Source organism: Camponotus vicinus, unplaced genomic scaffold (genome assembly GCF_025532165.1).
Source record: "Camponotus vicinus isolate PSW18456_S1 unplaced genomic scaffold, iyCamVici1.0 SCAF_3, whole genome shotgun sequence".
In the NCBI taxonomy this organism is placed as follows: domain Eukaryota; kingdom Metazoa; phylum Arthropoda; class Insecta; order Hymenoptera; family Formicidae; genus Camponotus; species Camponotus vicinus.
Window position 1 is genome coordinate 24572234 of NW_028141967.1, and position 15368 is coordinate 24587601.

At 35.3% G+C, this 15368-nt stretch overlaps 1 protein-coding gene across 4 annotated transcripts in view; it reads right to left on the bottom strand.

Moving 5' to 3' along the window:
- The window catches only part of LOC145967886 (uncharacterized), a 61522-nt gene that overhangs the window by 5427 nt on the left and 40727 nt on the right, over positions 1–15368 (bottom strand). For 3 of the 4 annotated variants that reach the window (XM_083092946.1, XM_083092944.1, XM_083092943.1), the window contains exons 2-13: positions 6271–6394; positions 5023–5122; positions 4560–4693; positions 3479–3868; positions 2643–3356; positions 2064–2283; positions 1858–1965; positions 1601–1695; positions 1089–1481; positions 732–864; positions 294–548; positions 73–192 (exon numbers count right to left, since the gene is read on the bottom strand). In XM_083092946.1, coding sequence (XP_082949072.1) covers positions 73–192; positions 294–548; positions 732–864; positions 1089–1481; positions 1601–1695; positions 1858–1965; positions 2064–2283; positions 2643–3356; positions 3479–3868; positions 4560–4693; positions 5023–5122; positions 6271–6350 — 2742 coding nt within the window. In that variant the 5' untranslated portion in view covers positions 6351–6394. Of the gene's footprint in view, positions 1–72; positions 193–293; positions 549–731; positions 865–1088; positions 1482–1600; positions 1696–1857; positions 1966–2063; positions 2284–2642; positions 3357–3478; positions 3869–4559; positions 4694–5022; positions 5123–6270; positions 6395–11812; positions 11892–15368 lie in introns of those variants that run through there. The other variant, XM_083092945.1, reaches the window with a different exon arrangement.

Consider the following 15368-nt stretch of genomic DNA (forward strand, 5'->3'; position numbering starts at 1 on the left):
ATATATATCATATTGTTAAATTGTATTTTCATTGTAATACATGTCGTTTCAAAGTGGAAATTTATTCAAAACCTGTAAAGTATGCGCTGGCATGCTAAATATTATCGCTTCGTTGAAGATCGGACTCTTTTCGCCTTTCTTCACGGACGTCTTCTTTTTATGTATCTTTTTTCCTTGTTGAAGTAGGTATACCTTAGTGAAAGAAAATATATGTTGGCATACTTTTTTTCTCAAATCATTTATTGAAATATATATGAATATATTTATGGAAGAGTATGATGAATTTAAATTACCTTAACGAAAAAATCACCCGGAGTTGAATTCGCGCCGCGCAAATTGCGGGCTTTAACTACTACAAGAGTGAGTCTCTCCGCCGTTGGCAAATAACTGAGAGAGAACATTAGCTCTCCTAGATGCGGAGTGGGTAAGGCAGGTCCACTGAGCGGTAACCACGTCGTAGCTGGTGGTCTCCCCACAGGTCCGAGTTTTAAACTGGCTTCACCGATTAATGATGCGCCGCCGCCGATGCTAGATTCATCAGAAAACACCTGAATAATGGAAAGAAAAATCTATTTCAATTCACGTATCGCTATAAACTCAATCCAAATTATTAACTTGTTTTCAACATTTCAAATCAACATTTGATAAAAAAAAATTTATTTTAGCTATTCGTGATATTTAATTCACATCAAATAGAAATAGCATAAAGAAAAATCAATAGCGAAAAGCACCTCAACGAGTAGCGTCTTGCCTGCCGGACCGCCATCGAGAGGAAATAGGAATTTCTCCTGATAACTAGGCGATGGACATCCCCTATAAATCCTTGTTTGTACGTGAGTTTGCCTATCGGGCAAAAGACATACCCTACGAAAGAAAATGATTTTGAATACTTGTACTTGAAAGTTAAATAATTATTTTCTTTCAGAGAAAAAGAGAATGAATCATTATAAAGAAAAATGGCGATATATTTTCTAAAAAAAATTATTAATCGAATTTATAAAAAACATTGTATCAAAATTAATGCGATATGCTAGTTTTACTAAGAATAATATATTAAAAAACAAAGAAAAGAAACGAGAAATATCTACCTAACAAAAGTATCTTGTGCTGGAATATCGTCGGCAGCAACAAGATCTCTAGCTTCCAGGACACTCACGACCAAATCGCCTTCACAATCGCTTCCGCGACCACCCCATCTCTCGTGTTCGAGTCCGACACAAATGTGGCCTACAATGGGTGCTTCTTCGAGGTCGTTCAGATTCACGCTAGTGTCGGAACATACACTCTCGCAACTAATTGCTCTCTTCAAGGTAGATTCGTCGGGCGGCGGTTCCGGCTCGGGACCGAGTGAACCTCGACGATTTCCCAATCTAGTATAATCGTTCATTGCATAACCCAGATACGACTCCTCTAAATTTTGCGAAAGTCGTCTCTTTAATTGCACCTCCTCTAGGGTATACAGTTCTTGGCTATTTCTTCTCCTAAAGAGACAAATTTTAGACAATGCATATGTTTTACTTTTATAATGTTTGAAGATAACGAAGAGGAGACAATCTAAAGGAATATTGTATAATTTTTTTCTACAATGTCCAATTCTTACCTTGATGGATCGGCACCATCAAATTCTACATATTCGTGAATGCCGTTCAGTCTTTCTATACTTTTACGTCGTTGTTCGAGGCTGTTGAAAATGTCCTAGAATATTAAATTTTATAAATTATAAAAAATACAATCTGATGAATTTAGGTATCTGATGTTTTTTACATTAAATAATAATAAAAAAATGTAATATACTTCTTATAATCGATATATATTGATTTTTAATCGTAAGATAAAGAAATAAAATGCAACACGTACCTCCGACGTTCGAGTGAAACTTGGATCTGATAAATAAGTATAAGACTCGTGATTGTTTTCTTTAACCAACAAAGGAGACGATGGTGGATCTTGTAAACTATTGTATACCTATAAGTCACAAAAATATTGATATAAGATTGAAAGTAAGAATAAAGAAGAATATAATTATTGTTGATATTATGTAAAACAAGCAAATGAATTAGTACTTCTTGCGCTGTTCTGTGAGCTTCTAGATTTAGTTCAGGACTATAAAGATCGGAACTCCGTCTCGAACCATCCGGACCGGTCACATCCGGATCGGTCTCCGCATAAATATCCCGCACATCTTGCAAGTATTCAGCATCCTGTAAATTTTCTCCGGTATTGTCGTTTACGAACGGTGGGAATGTAAGCCGCTGTATTTGTTGTGCTGAGGAAAGCACCGAACTGTAGAAAAAATATTACAATTCGACATCAAAAGACTTGTAAGGATAAGAATGAATATCATAAGATAGCATCCAGCATTAAAATAATTTTGTTCATGCTTTTTCTCTATTTTTGAACTATTGAACACTTCTTTGAAAAAAATTCTATATATAATTAATTTTAAAATTTTATAATTATGTTTCTTTTTCTAAAAAAATGAAAACTAGCATCTAATAAAAAGAACCAAAATTATAGATTTGTTGCCTCTATTGATTCTCATATACATAAAAAAAAAAAAAAATATATATATATATATATATTCTTCACAGTTTTTAATGTAAATTTTTAATAATTAATCACTTTTCAATATAGTAACTCACTTATAAAATTCCGAGGCATCTATGTAACTTTGCGTAGTGACGGATCTGAGTGCGCTGAAGATCCTCTCGCCAGTGGTCGGGCTACTCTTCTTAGGTATCTCCTGCGGTGGATCTGGTGGCGCGGGTGGCGGCGGTATCGGACTCGAGGCTGATTCTTCGCTCGTGATCTTTGCATCGTCTCCGATAGATCCCTGAATTGCGTTCGCGAACAATATTGACTCCCGACTCGAATATGCTTGAATTTCGTTCACCGGCTCGTAGACGGGAAAATCGGGCAGACTTTGAATATATTGCGAGACTCGTTGGAGGTCTTGCGACTTGGATAGAGCGCCGTGAAAGATGTATGAATCGACATCCTCCTGGTGGCCGGAAACGGTGCTCTTGAACGGAGTCATCTCAATATTCTGCATGTCGCTGTTCTTTCGATTGTGATCGCCGTTCAGCTCATCGCTATTCTGAAGCATCTTGGAGACGGTTTGAGGTCCGTATATCGATTCCATGATCATCTGACTGGCCGCGTTCGACGAATTTGTCGCGCTCAAACTATTCGGTAACCCTCTGGGGTCGTTTCTCGCGTACGATCGCGCGACATGATTCCTCTGAACAATTTCGTACCCGTAATTCCGATTGACATCCTCGCTGTCCAGGCGACTGTCTAGAGAATGACTCATCCCGTACCTAAACCGCGGATCTTTGGGAGGATGCTCAAATTGCCTGTAAAGTAAAAAATCAAATAAAAGGCTTTATGACTTCAACATACATTTCTAATCTCAATTTTGTAAATAAATAAGCTATTACAGTTGCATATAAAAGATTCCTGAATTTTTATCGTATACCTGATGGATCTGGAATCCACGTGGTTTTGATCGGCGTAAGGCGTCATCTGAATATTTTCTGCTATCGTTTTTGGATCGTCGAACAAGAAGGCGGAATGTTCGATCGACGGCGGGAATGGGCCGTGATTCTTTGGCGGCTCGCTCTGAAAGAGAAACACGGACGGACCAGGAGGTCTCGATCGTATCGATCCTCTCTGCAATAACGGTGGCGGCGTCAGCGGACCTGGGCCGGCCTCGTGCATCTTCAGATAGTCGACGGTGCTCGGCGTCTGAAGTGGCGACGGCCTCGGACGAGCGGTCGGCCGTGGTTGAGGAGCTGGTCGGAGCGGTTGAGGCGGTATCGTGCTGCCGCCGAGGGGCGGATGTAAATCCCTGTCGACAGCCTCAAATCTGTATAATAGTATGAGTGATGTAATATATTCTACACGCATAGTAAGGTATGTGAGGAGTAGTATAAAATATTTTGGAATGCTCGGCTTTTTAAATCTCAATCTGATCTAGTTTTACTTCATCAAAAATATATATGTGAAATATATGTCAAGAGAAATTTTTAAGATATTTTAATTGAGTTTCATTTGATTAAGAAATTAGATAGATACGACTGAAGATTTAATTAATTAAACGGAGAAAACACTTAAGGTTTTTTAAAACAAAATAATTTTTTATATACGCTGTCGACAGCTTTCAGTTTGCAATAATATGAGTGATATGTAGTTAGAATATTCCAATTTGATTTAATTAATTCCTTTGAAGGTACAAATATATCTGTGTGTGTGTGTGTGCAATTAATTTAATTATGCTTTGAGGCATTCTTGCCGTCACAAAACACTTTGTCAGAGCTTCTCGCGTATAATACTTTCTAATACATAAATAAATCCTCTTTATCGTCTATAATATCAGCTCAGAGAGATATTTCAAATTAATTTTAATCGAAAGGAAAAACTTTTTCCTCCTGAAACTTACTTAAACATCTTCTCGAAAGTCAAATGCTAAACTTCTTCTTTTTATATTCGCGCTTTTCCAGTCATATATATACGAATAAAAATTGTGGGGAGATTTAATTATCGAATCGGTCGCATACCTGGTAAAGGCGCCTTGTGCATCTAGCCGGAGGTCGCTATCGCTATGCAGGAGATGTTGAGAGGTATTCCCAGTTTGGCGATATAGGCCTGGTATTGTCTGAGCGGTCGGGTGCTGAGCCTTCACCAATCCCACCTTCAAATAGTGTCATCGTTAGAAATGGCGATACAGAGTGATGTGATAGAGCTAGACTATTGCAAAAAATTCTGAAGTTTATGAGCAAGAAAATTCGCATTTCATCAAAATCAATTAAAATATTGACGTGATTCATAATCGGATTAGAAAAAAAAATATTAAAAAATCTCCAGGTAGACTCGAGCTTTATCGATTTCATCTTAAAATGAAAAATGTGTAATCATATAAATCAATATCTTTCCAATAACTGTGAGCAAAAAGTAATAAAAGCTTCCGAATGGAAGTGAACGGATGTAATTTAACTTACGTTTTTCAAAAATACACATTACCTTTTCCTCCCGCGGCGCCCAAAGCCAAGAAAGCCTCTGTCTCCATTCCTCGCAGACGCTCCAGACATTCCTCGTGCCAAATTGCCATCCGATGCAATATCTGCGGGATTGACACGACTACAGAAGCTAAACGCTAATTATGCTTATGCCACAAGATAGATAATGAGCTTGTTCAAGATCGTAACTCGGAAATATCGGATATAGTAGCAGAGAAGGCAGATTGTGATGGTCCAAGTCGATTAATCGATTCGTTTATAAAACATTAAATTTATAATATTAATTAGATTTACATTAAAATAACTCGATAATAAAATTATCCGCTGCTTTTTAAGCATCAATTTTGAACGCGAATACATTTGAATGTTCGTTTGCATGCCATATTTTGTGCATATTATGTGTTAAATTACTCTGTTCTTTATCATTATTAGCGATAATTTGATCGATGATAATTAAACTGAAATATTTTTTTGAATTGCTTACATAATTTTCGAAATGATATAAAGAGCGTTACATAAATGAATTATTGTCATAATTAAATAATTGTCTGCATATTTTTGTCTTATATTTGTTGTTGCACAGAATATTTTTTAACATGTAACAAGAGTATTTTAAATTTAAGACTTTGTATGTTAAGTGAATCATTTTTCTAAAATTCGATTCACACATTTCTTAATTGCATCTACTATATGATTTCATATCATAACATAATAATCGAGTTATGTCCATTCGCGAGACAATTATATGAACTAAAGATAACTATCTTTAATTGTTCTTCTCTCGAGACAAGTCTCGATTTATTATCTCAGAAAAGAATGGATCAAACTTGTGATGGAACAGACACCGAATTGCTAGTGCAATAATAATTGTGAATGATGGCTTCACCTGTTGCACGTATTAACGCAATCTAGGATGTATTATTATCTAAGATGTATTATTATATTCTTGCGGCACTTCCTTAAAACTGGAAAGGAAAGATCATGTTTCCAGAGAAGAACTGAGAAGGTTAAAGGTCGTAGTACTTTTCATTTCTCCATCATATATGTGAATATATGATCACATATGTGCATTCACATATAAATAAGTAATTATTTTTAATCAATCCACAAAAAAATTCTTTAAAAAATCGATATAAATATATCGCTTTTGATTGACTAAAAGTTTTTATTTTGGAAATTAAATTTTGTATCATTTGATGTTATATTTTTATTTTATTTCACTACACGCGATACGAATTTCCATCATGATTACCTTCTGCAAAGGACAAGTGTAGCGCCAGCAGCGATGACGATGACCAAAGCCACTCCAAGACCGGTGAGAGCCCAGCCCATTGTTGCGAATGCTAAATCCGATAAATCTGATGAAACAGCGAAGCCTAAAATAAACAAGAATGAATTCATCAAGACAATGTTACCCGATTGCATTCGAGAAACGATCGAAATACATTTATCTCTCTTTGATCATTCTACGTAATTAAACGGAAAAAAATATTCGCCGTAAATCGATAATACTTAATTACATTAAGCGTATGTGTGTGTATTTATATGGCATATATGATTGTAAAATAATATATGAATGATATTCAAATAATATAAAAGAAGATTTTATTTACAATAAAATGTTTCTTTCAAATGCATGGTTGATTTGAATGAATGACACATGGATGGTGGAAGAGTTTGACAGAAGAACGCCAAGTGCTGGATATAAGCAGGGAGGAGTTAGAGGAGCGGTGTATCCCTACAAAGTAGCACTTTTGTTCTTTCGCTACTCTTTCTCTTAGAGGGAACAATAGTGGCAATTAACAGCGCGTAAGATTTCAGCTCGAGATTCGGGAGAAAGCAAAGGGGATTTTCAAGTACATCTATTCAATATAGTTGCTTTCTCGTCGCCCTTCTTACGAAACAAAGGCCAAAGAAGATCTCTACCTCGGGAGAATTTATCTTTAATTTAGCATCTATAAAGATCAACTGCTTCTTTTATCATCGCAGCGAAAATATAAAATATTTTCTAATATATCTTGACTTACTTCGATTTCACAGATATCGTGTATCGTTAATATTGTCACATGTATGTACAATGCATAAAAATATTATTATTGCTCTTAAACAAAGATTCAACGGCAATGGCTAGAGAAAGTGGGTCAGCCAAGAGCCAGACCATTACATACTACTTACATTTATGTCACTGTGTCAAGGTAGCTGAGATTTTTGAAATCTCTCGGGTTTAAGGCATTGTGCTTTAGATATTTTGCGAGATACAAATATTATATTTTATATTAATTGATATATAAAATATTTCATTTAAAACATTATTTATATAATATTAGATCATTGTGAATATAAATAAAACACAAAAATAGAATAAATGAATCTTTTACGTTCGTTAACTTTTTTGTACAATTCTTTCCCCAAGATGTATTTTTTAACAAGTTAAATTAAGTTTTATCTCGGAATTATAAAAAAATAATTGTTTTATAAAATACATATTACATAAAATATTGTTACAGAATGTTTCTTCAGAATGTTTCCCATTAAAGTGTGGAAAGATTATTATTTTAAAATATGCGCAAAAATAAGATCTCTACAAAGAATATAGAAAAATTCTAAAAACATTCAATTTATTTTATTTATAATATTTAGATATTAAAAATATATTCTAATAATATATATTTATTAAGAGTTCAAATCCCAAATTTTATACAAAGTATATTATATATATGTGTATTCTTATTATCGATAGTTTATAAAGTTGCAGAATCGAACTTGAGTTGTCATGCATAATTCATATGTAAATCATTTGGTAGAAACGTCCGTTACCTTGAAAGTTTTTACCTCGTGACGCACGTAAATAGGATTAATGATTTCCGCGGCTTGTCAATCTTCTGTTAAAGAACAGAATCGGATTTTGTAATCAAGTATCGCATAAACATGCGTTTAAATCCATTTTCAATCAGTTAGCTCGCGCTCAATAATACACCTGAGTATAAACTAAAACAATAAGCTGATTAATGTCTCATAAAATCCAATCGTCGATGTGATGTATAGTCGCTAATGCCGCTTCTGTACTTCTCTACGTTTGCTTTTAAGTGGTAGATTCCGATAAGCTTTGAGCTTTCTCTGTGTTGTCTAGTCCATATTTATGAGATACTGTAAATTAAATTGTGCTGCAAAGAATACAATGCGCCGCACTCACAATTCCTAATTTATTCCCAACTAATATATTCTGAATCTTAATGTCCGACAATATTTATAGGTGTAATTTTCATGACAATTCTAACACACACACACACACACACACACGTGCAGAAAATTTGCGTTGAGAGATTCATACTTACATTAAAATCAACACACATGGAATAATTTAGCGATATTAGATTCATAATATATTAGGAGAAAAGGCTGATGAAATAGGCATTTGCTAAAATGTTTTTTCTTACTTTTTCCGTTGTACAAATATTTCACATGCCCGACATATCGTAAGTATATTCCGTTTTATCAACGCTCGAACCTGATTTGAATTTACGCCATGAGGACGATATATCGGGACGAGGAAAGAAAATAAAACATTGAAGTCTATCGTGAAGCACTCGTAGCATGCATCGGAAAATGCCCGAGGAAACTAGGGATGTAGATTAAATATTTGCCGGATATTTGACTAATTTGTGCTTAACTCAATCGCTTTCTCAAATCAAATATCCTGCTTCACTAAATGATTTTTTTATCAAGTTTACCGGAATTGCGTTATTGTCACTTAATTATGTCTACATAGAAGAGCTTTATCAAAACGATAATCAATTATTATATCAATAATTTATATCAATAATTTATATCAATTATATTAATAATTTTGATTCTGTTTTTAAAATTTAAATATTTTCGAAAATTATTGCTTGGAAACTCTCTTCAAATATTTTTTTAAAAGTTATAATATTTGCCCATCACAAGTTTAATGGCAGATTCATTGATATGCGGATTCTTTCGTAGCGAAAATATCGAGAAACCAACAGTTTCGCAGTTATAAGCGATTGAAGACGAAGTATTTTCAGCAAACTTTAGCAAAGTTTCAAGACGTAGGTGTAGCAAAATGTAGGAGTACTGTTAGTTATAATTTCAAGAAGACCTTAAGAGAATTTTAATCACCAAGTTGCGAAGAGATAAAAATTGAGAAATTTAAGACGATGATTCTCTTGACATTTCCACAAGAAGATTGACTTTAAGTATTTCAGGAAGTATTTTATCCGTACATTTAAAATTATGGATTGCGAGAGACCCGGATATCAATTGTTTTCTCGCCAAAGCTGTCTCGCAGATAATGGACCGTGTGTATAATATGAAGTCTCGTTTTAAATAAAGATAACAATCTCGATAAACTCCTTGTATATACACTCGTTCAATTTGATCAATTTTAGATGTCGGTGGGTCGTTTGCACGACACCGCGCCATCGATCTGCTCGTGATTCGCGAAAAATTAAAAAAACGCGTTGCCCCGCGGAAACTAACTATGGCTTATAATCTTGCGGGTTACTGGGTCACCCGTTAGGCGAATTTAATATGGCTTAGGATCGCGTGGAATTTCGAGACTGCCGCGCATTCTCGACCTATCCCTCTCGTGAGGGAGTTTTCCTCCTTCCGCTATTATCCGGAGATAAGAACGGCTCAAAGGAGGAAAGGAAATTGTTCGAGAGAAGGAGGAGAAGAAGGATAGCTGTTGGAATACGGGAAAGGAGAAGAGAGCTCGCGAAAGAGTAGAGATCTCTACAATAGAATGCGCACCAAGAGCTTCTTTTTTTTTCCTTTGTCCTGCCTCGCATCCTCTCTTTTGTAAACCGAATGGACGAATGTGAGAGGAGCGTGGAAAAGAAGTCCCTGAGGAACCTCCCTCTGTTATAACTGCAAGGCTAACCCCGGAAAAGAATTTTCCTCCCAGGAGAGAAAGAACTAACGCTTCGATATATTACTATAGCATGTTGTTTTTCATTAAATATTCAAATAAAAAAAGACATTATGCTTCGTATATGTTATATATGTATACATGTTATGTATGTATATGTCGTATACGTCGACCGCGCCCTATGATCTAAATAAATTATTAATTACGTCGATAATTAATAATTTAAATTATTAATCGCGGCCAAATAAAATAATAATCACTTAGATGCAAAATCAATGTGAAATTTTGCTGAAGTAACAAATTTAGTTTCAGGAAAAAAAGATTATCGGCGACAGATATTATTTCGTCAAAACTCATCACGAAATGTAATCTTCGTATCGACTTCCACATTAATATCAATAGGTCAAACTAATATACTCGTTATTGTACGTCAACAGAGCGAAAAAATTGATATAAAAATTGATGAAAATAAAATGTGAACTGAAACGATTATAGACTATAGTTATAAACAAAATATTAATCAATCTCTTTACGCGGAATAAATTGGAAAAATCAATTACGGGGAAAAAAATATAAGTGTGTGACCGAAAATAATGAATATTATTTCTCAACTATCGTCGAGAGTATTTGCGCCTCGTTCGTAATATCTTTTACGATAGGCGTAATAATAGGTTTATCGCGAGAGCTTCGCTTCTATTTCCGAGGAGCTGTTCCTTTTATAATATATACGCCAACGCATGCTTCTGCGATGATTGAGTCAATCAATTTTTTAGCTTCGCCAACCATTTCCTCGTTCCACTTACTTCCGGTGAGAGAACAGTCTGTGCGCGCGCGCGTAAATACTCGCAATTCCGTCTTTCCATGCGTTTTCCTCAAATCTCTCAGGCCTGAAACGGAGCGGAAATCAATGGCTGAGACAAACCCCTATTCGATTTTCGAGATGGTCGCGGCTCATCGGAGTCTGGTGAGCCATGCGACACGTTCGTGCACACGTGCCAGACTATCTGTGCTCCAAAGAGTAGTAGTAAATGACTATGGTCGCAGAGCGAGCGGGGCAATATAATCAAATTTGCGAGAGAGCGATGGGTTCCATCAGCGCTTACAGAGCGCTTCCATCTTTGTCTCTCTCTATTTTTCTCTTTCTTTCTCTTTCTTCCCTATATTTCCGAATTTCTGTTCTCTTTCTCTCTCTCTCTTCATCTTCCTGAACATCATTCATTTATCGAGTAACGATATTATCAATATATTATATTATCAATTTATTTGCATTCGTATTTTTTTTTAAACACTGCACTTTATAAGACTTACACATGTACAAGCGAGTAGTGAAATAATATTCATTATTTTCGAGTAGCGCTATATTTATCTTGAAACAAAAGAATTCTGGAATAAAATGAAAAATATGCTATCGTGAAATTATGAATCATATAACTCAATTCTTTCTCTCTTTCTCTTGTGGCATAAGTCAAGCAAATTAGGTGGGACGAGAAGATCGATCGTTTCACCTTCGCTTAAAAATGCCCACACGCATAAGATAGATCAGAGCGTGTAAAAAACAATGCAATTATCGTCGCAACATCATGGAAGATATGTGACGATTTGTCAGACATGCGAAGATTGTGCAACGAAGGAGAAATCACATCGGTTTTTATCATTCTCTCTTGTTGCAAGATAAGTCTCGTTCGCTTTATAAATATTATATAAAAATGTTTTATTTATAAAAGTGTTGTTTATTATCTTATCTTATCACAAGCTTGGCTTCTGGCGTTTTCTACGTCCTAAATCCGTCGTCGAGAACACGAAAGCAATGCAAGCATACATAAGTACAATATGGCCTTCCTCGCGCTAAAGCTTTTATTGCCGGTCCACCGCCCCCCTCCCTCCCAATAGTCCATTTAATTACCTTGAAAGCTGGGTGGAGACTAGAGGTTGGCCACCTTCCGGCTTCCATGTTAATAATGCACTCAGATGCATCGTCGCTCGTGGCAAGTACATCAAGAGATCTTCGCGGTTCGATGCTCTTTGAGGGGTGATAATTCTATTCGGGCTTTAAACCAACAACGATAATGTGATTTGTCCATTAATGTTAGCAATAAAATGTGCTACTTGCTCTTATACATCGCTCTATCATTTATTACAGTAAATTGTTGCTGTTATAGTTGATATTATTATTCGATAAGATTCGAGATATCATTGCCATGAAAAATTTTATCCGTCAAGCAATCAGAATCGCTTATGGTAATAGCCGGCTTCGAAAGTTCTCTCGCCGAGTATCGCTTTAATCGCGGCCTTAGTCGCGTCCGATTTAAACGAAGGATATCGCGGAAGCGAAATTACTTTGTTCCATTAAAGGAAGAATGATAGGACCCTCGGGATAGGACGACATGATTCAAGTTGGTTTGTGATCTCTGAAATATTAATCGCCGGCATTTTCCTCGATTAAGAGTAATGAATTAATTTACAGTTCCACGAAAAAGGCACAAACGAAACGATAAATATGTATTAATAACGTGATGCGGGTGTACATATATAATGCAAGTATAAATTAATTAATTAAACCATTCTTCTTTTTATCCAGCAAACATACATTTTTATGCAGACGTATTACGTTTATTCGTCGAGCGCGACAGCAAATCCTCTCTTCCAGCGGCCGACCATATTCCGTCTAGTTTCACTGCGGCGAGAAAAGCTGCTATACGATAAAAAGAAAAAACATCACTCTGTAAGACCATGTCCATCTGTCGCAGCGAGATAGTTTACACGCCAAGTGTTATTTTTCGGGGCTGAAGAGACACAAGCTCTCGAGAAAACTGAAGATTGCTTTGCGAGAAAACCAACGCAAGTTTTTTCCATCATCGTTTTTTAATGAATATTATAAGATATTAACTTGAATCTTAATATATTTATCATGGATGAGATTTTAGCGCGGCTGTTAAAATTGTTGATAGAGTTATCCTTGCTATCGCGACGTCTCGTCGTTGAAATTTATATACTTTATCATTTAATTAATTAAAGCGAGAGATATCTTAATAAAACCTTTTACTTTATGAATGTATCATGTGATGTATTTAGACGGTAAATACTTAGCAAAATGGTTAAAGTTGAAGCGCAAAATTGAAAAGGTAAGATTTAGTCTCGTAACATATATAAGTAACGATTATACGTGCATGTACACTGCGCATTTATAACACTTATCGATTTCGCTACAACAACTCACTTCGTCGTATTGTTACTCACCCCCGTGAGGACGAAGACCACGTTACAAGGTCGAAGAGAAAAATCCATATCCCCGACAAATTCCAAGAACACTGCTCGTTTGTAATGCTCAAGCCTCGCGAGATAATGATTAAAAGAATCCATAGCGACGAATTTCTCGCAATATTGACCAATTATTTGAAAATATACAGTGTTATACAATCGCATGAGATTATTCGACTTTTCGAATGATCGTGTAGTCATAGTTCTATTTTTAGGCTCACCGGATCTGTGGTCATTACACATTATCGGATCGATGAACTTGATTGCGATATCTGATTCGTTCTCGTTAAATTACACACTCGAATATCTTACGCAATTATCTCGAGCATCCAATAAAGTGGCTCTCTTTGACGTTTGTGCAGAATCATATTAGTATATGTTATCACCAACAATCGGATTTCTTTTCTTTATTTTTATTATATTTTAATTATTTTAATTTTATTTTAGTTTAATATAATTTTATTAAGATTGGTATATATTTTACTAAAATTTAGCATTTTTACTAAAATTTTACTAAAATTTAGCACACAATATATTTGTAATTTATATTAAAAAGTAGATAGCAATTAGAAGCGAGTATTTGTAGTGACGTATCACGCATAGCAAAATTTATGACGACATGCAGAGAGGAATAAAGTTGGAAAAAGTTGTGCATAAAAATAACTGGTTAATTGCCAATAATTTTTTCTCAGTAAATTAGGTACGTAGGTGTCTATGTTTCGTGGAATTTTATTTCTGAGAAATTTGCAAAGTTTTTCTACTAAAGATTATGAATCATCGGCAGTTACATCTTTTTCTCCTATTTTTAATATTATTTAAATCGAACAAATTTATAAATTTATATTTTTATAAATTAATTCTATTTATAATTGCTGTTTGCAAGATAAACGATTGCTTCTCGTGTTTCTTCCAAATGTTTTTACAGGCTATTGATATCAAAATAATAGAGAGCACGTTGTAACAAGATTATTTCTCCACGTGTAACGTATACAGAATAGACCCGCTCGTGTGCATTATACAATTTGCATCGCGATTCAAGCATTCACGCGTGCACCGAATTAAAATCAGATTCCGATCAAACACAATAGTCGATGTGTCATAAAGTTCGTACAAATACACTGCGTTTAACGATAAATAATATACGCATTCGTATTCTGTGCGTGTATAATGTATTCCGAACATTTATTATATCTGAATACGCGCGAATGTCGAAAACTGCGAGACTGCTTACAACTAGAGAGCTTACGGCGAGCTTATGCTTTACAGTTTATATACATTTGTTTTGCAAATTCCGGCTGGTTATTGTAGCTTACACGTGACATATCGACGTGAAACGTAGACAGTAGTATGGTACTAGTACGTCTGTACTAGTAAGACCTATCGTGGTACGCAGGAACACAGCCCGAAGCATGCTAGCTATTGGCATCCCGGTATCCAAGAGAAAGAGAAAGAGAGAGAGAGAGATAGAGACAAAGAGCTTTAAGCTCTAGCTGGGGGTATTGGACTATTGGAGATTCTTCCTTCGTCCCTTTCCTCTCATCCCCTCGGCCGACACCGTCTTTCTTAGTTCACCACCTTCTCGCATCCATCCCTCCTCTTATTTTCCTTGCGTTGTCCTGGACTGCTGCCTGAATGAACGACGAAACTTATTAAGCTACACCCGGCAGCTGTCGGTTTCATGGGTTGCCAGTGTATATTCTACAAACGAATAGACAGCTGAATCGCTGGTGGTTAACACAATGAACATGATGGATGTTCAGAGCGAGAGGCGATTAAAAGAGAGAAAAAATTTGCGGGAAATTTTTCAAAGAAATGAAAAAATATGCCAAATATGCAAACCGAGCGATTCTGATGCCATTTCATTTCCTGACATCGCAAACTGAAGAATTCTACTTCGTTCGATTATTTACGCAATGTTTTACATTGCTTTGAGTAGATTTCTTATATTTATATCTATTTTTATTCCTTCTCATCATTATTGATTCTCTCCTGAAGTATTCATAATTTACAAGATTCTCAGCAATTATTTTTATTTATGTATCGTAATTGAAATTTATGAATTATAAAAATTAAAAGTGCAAAAATATATTTATATCATTATAATATATCGTATATGTCATTAATATATCGTAATTTTATTCATTATTTGGAAAAGAAAAGACGGAGAGAAACGCTAAATCCAGAATGTTAAGGATGTTTTG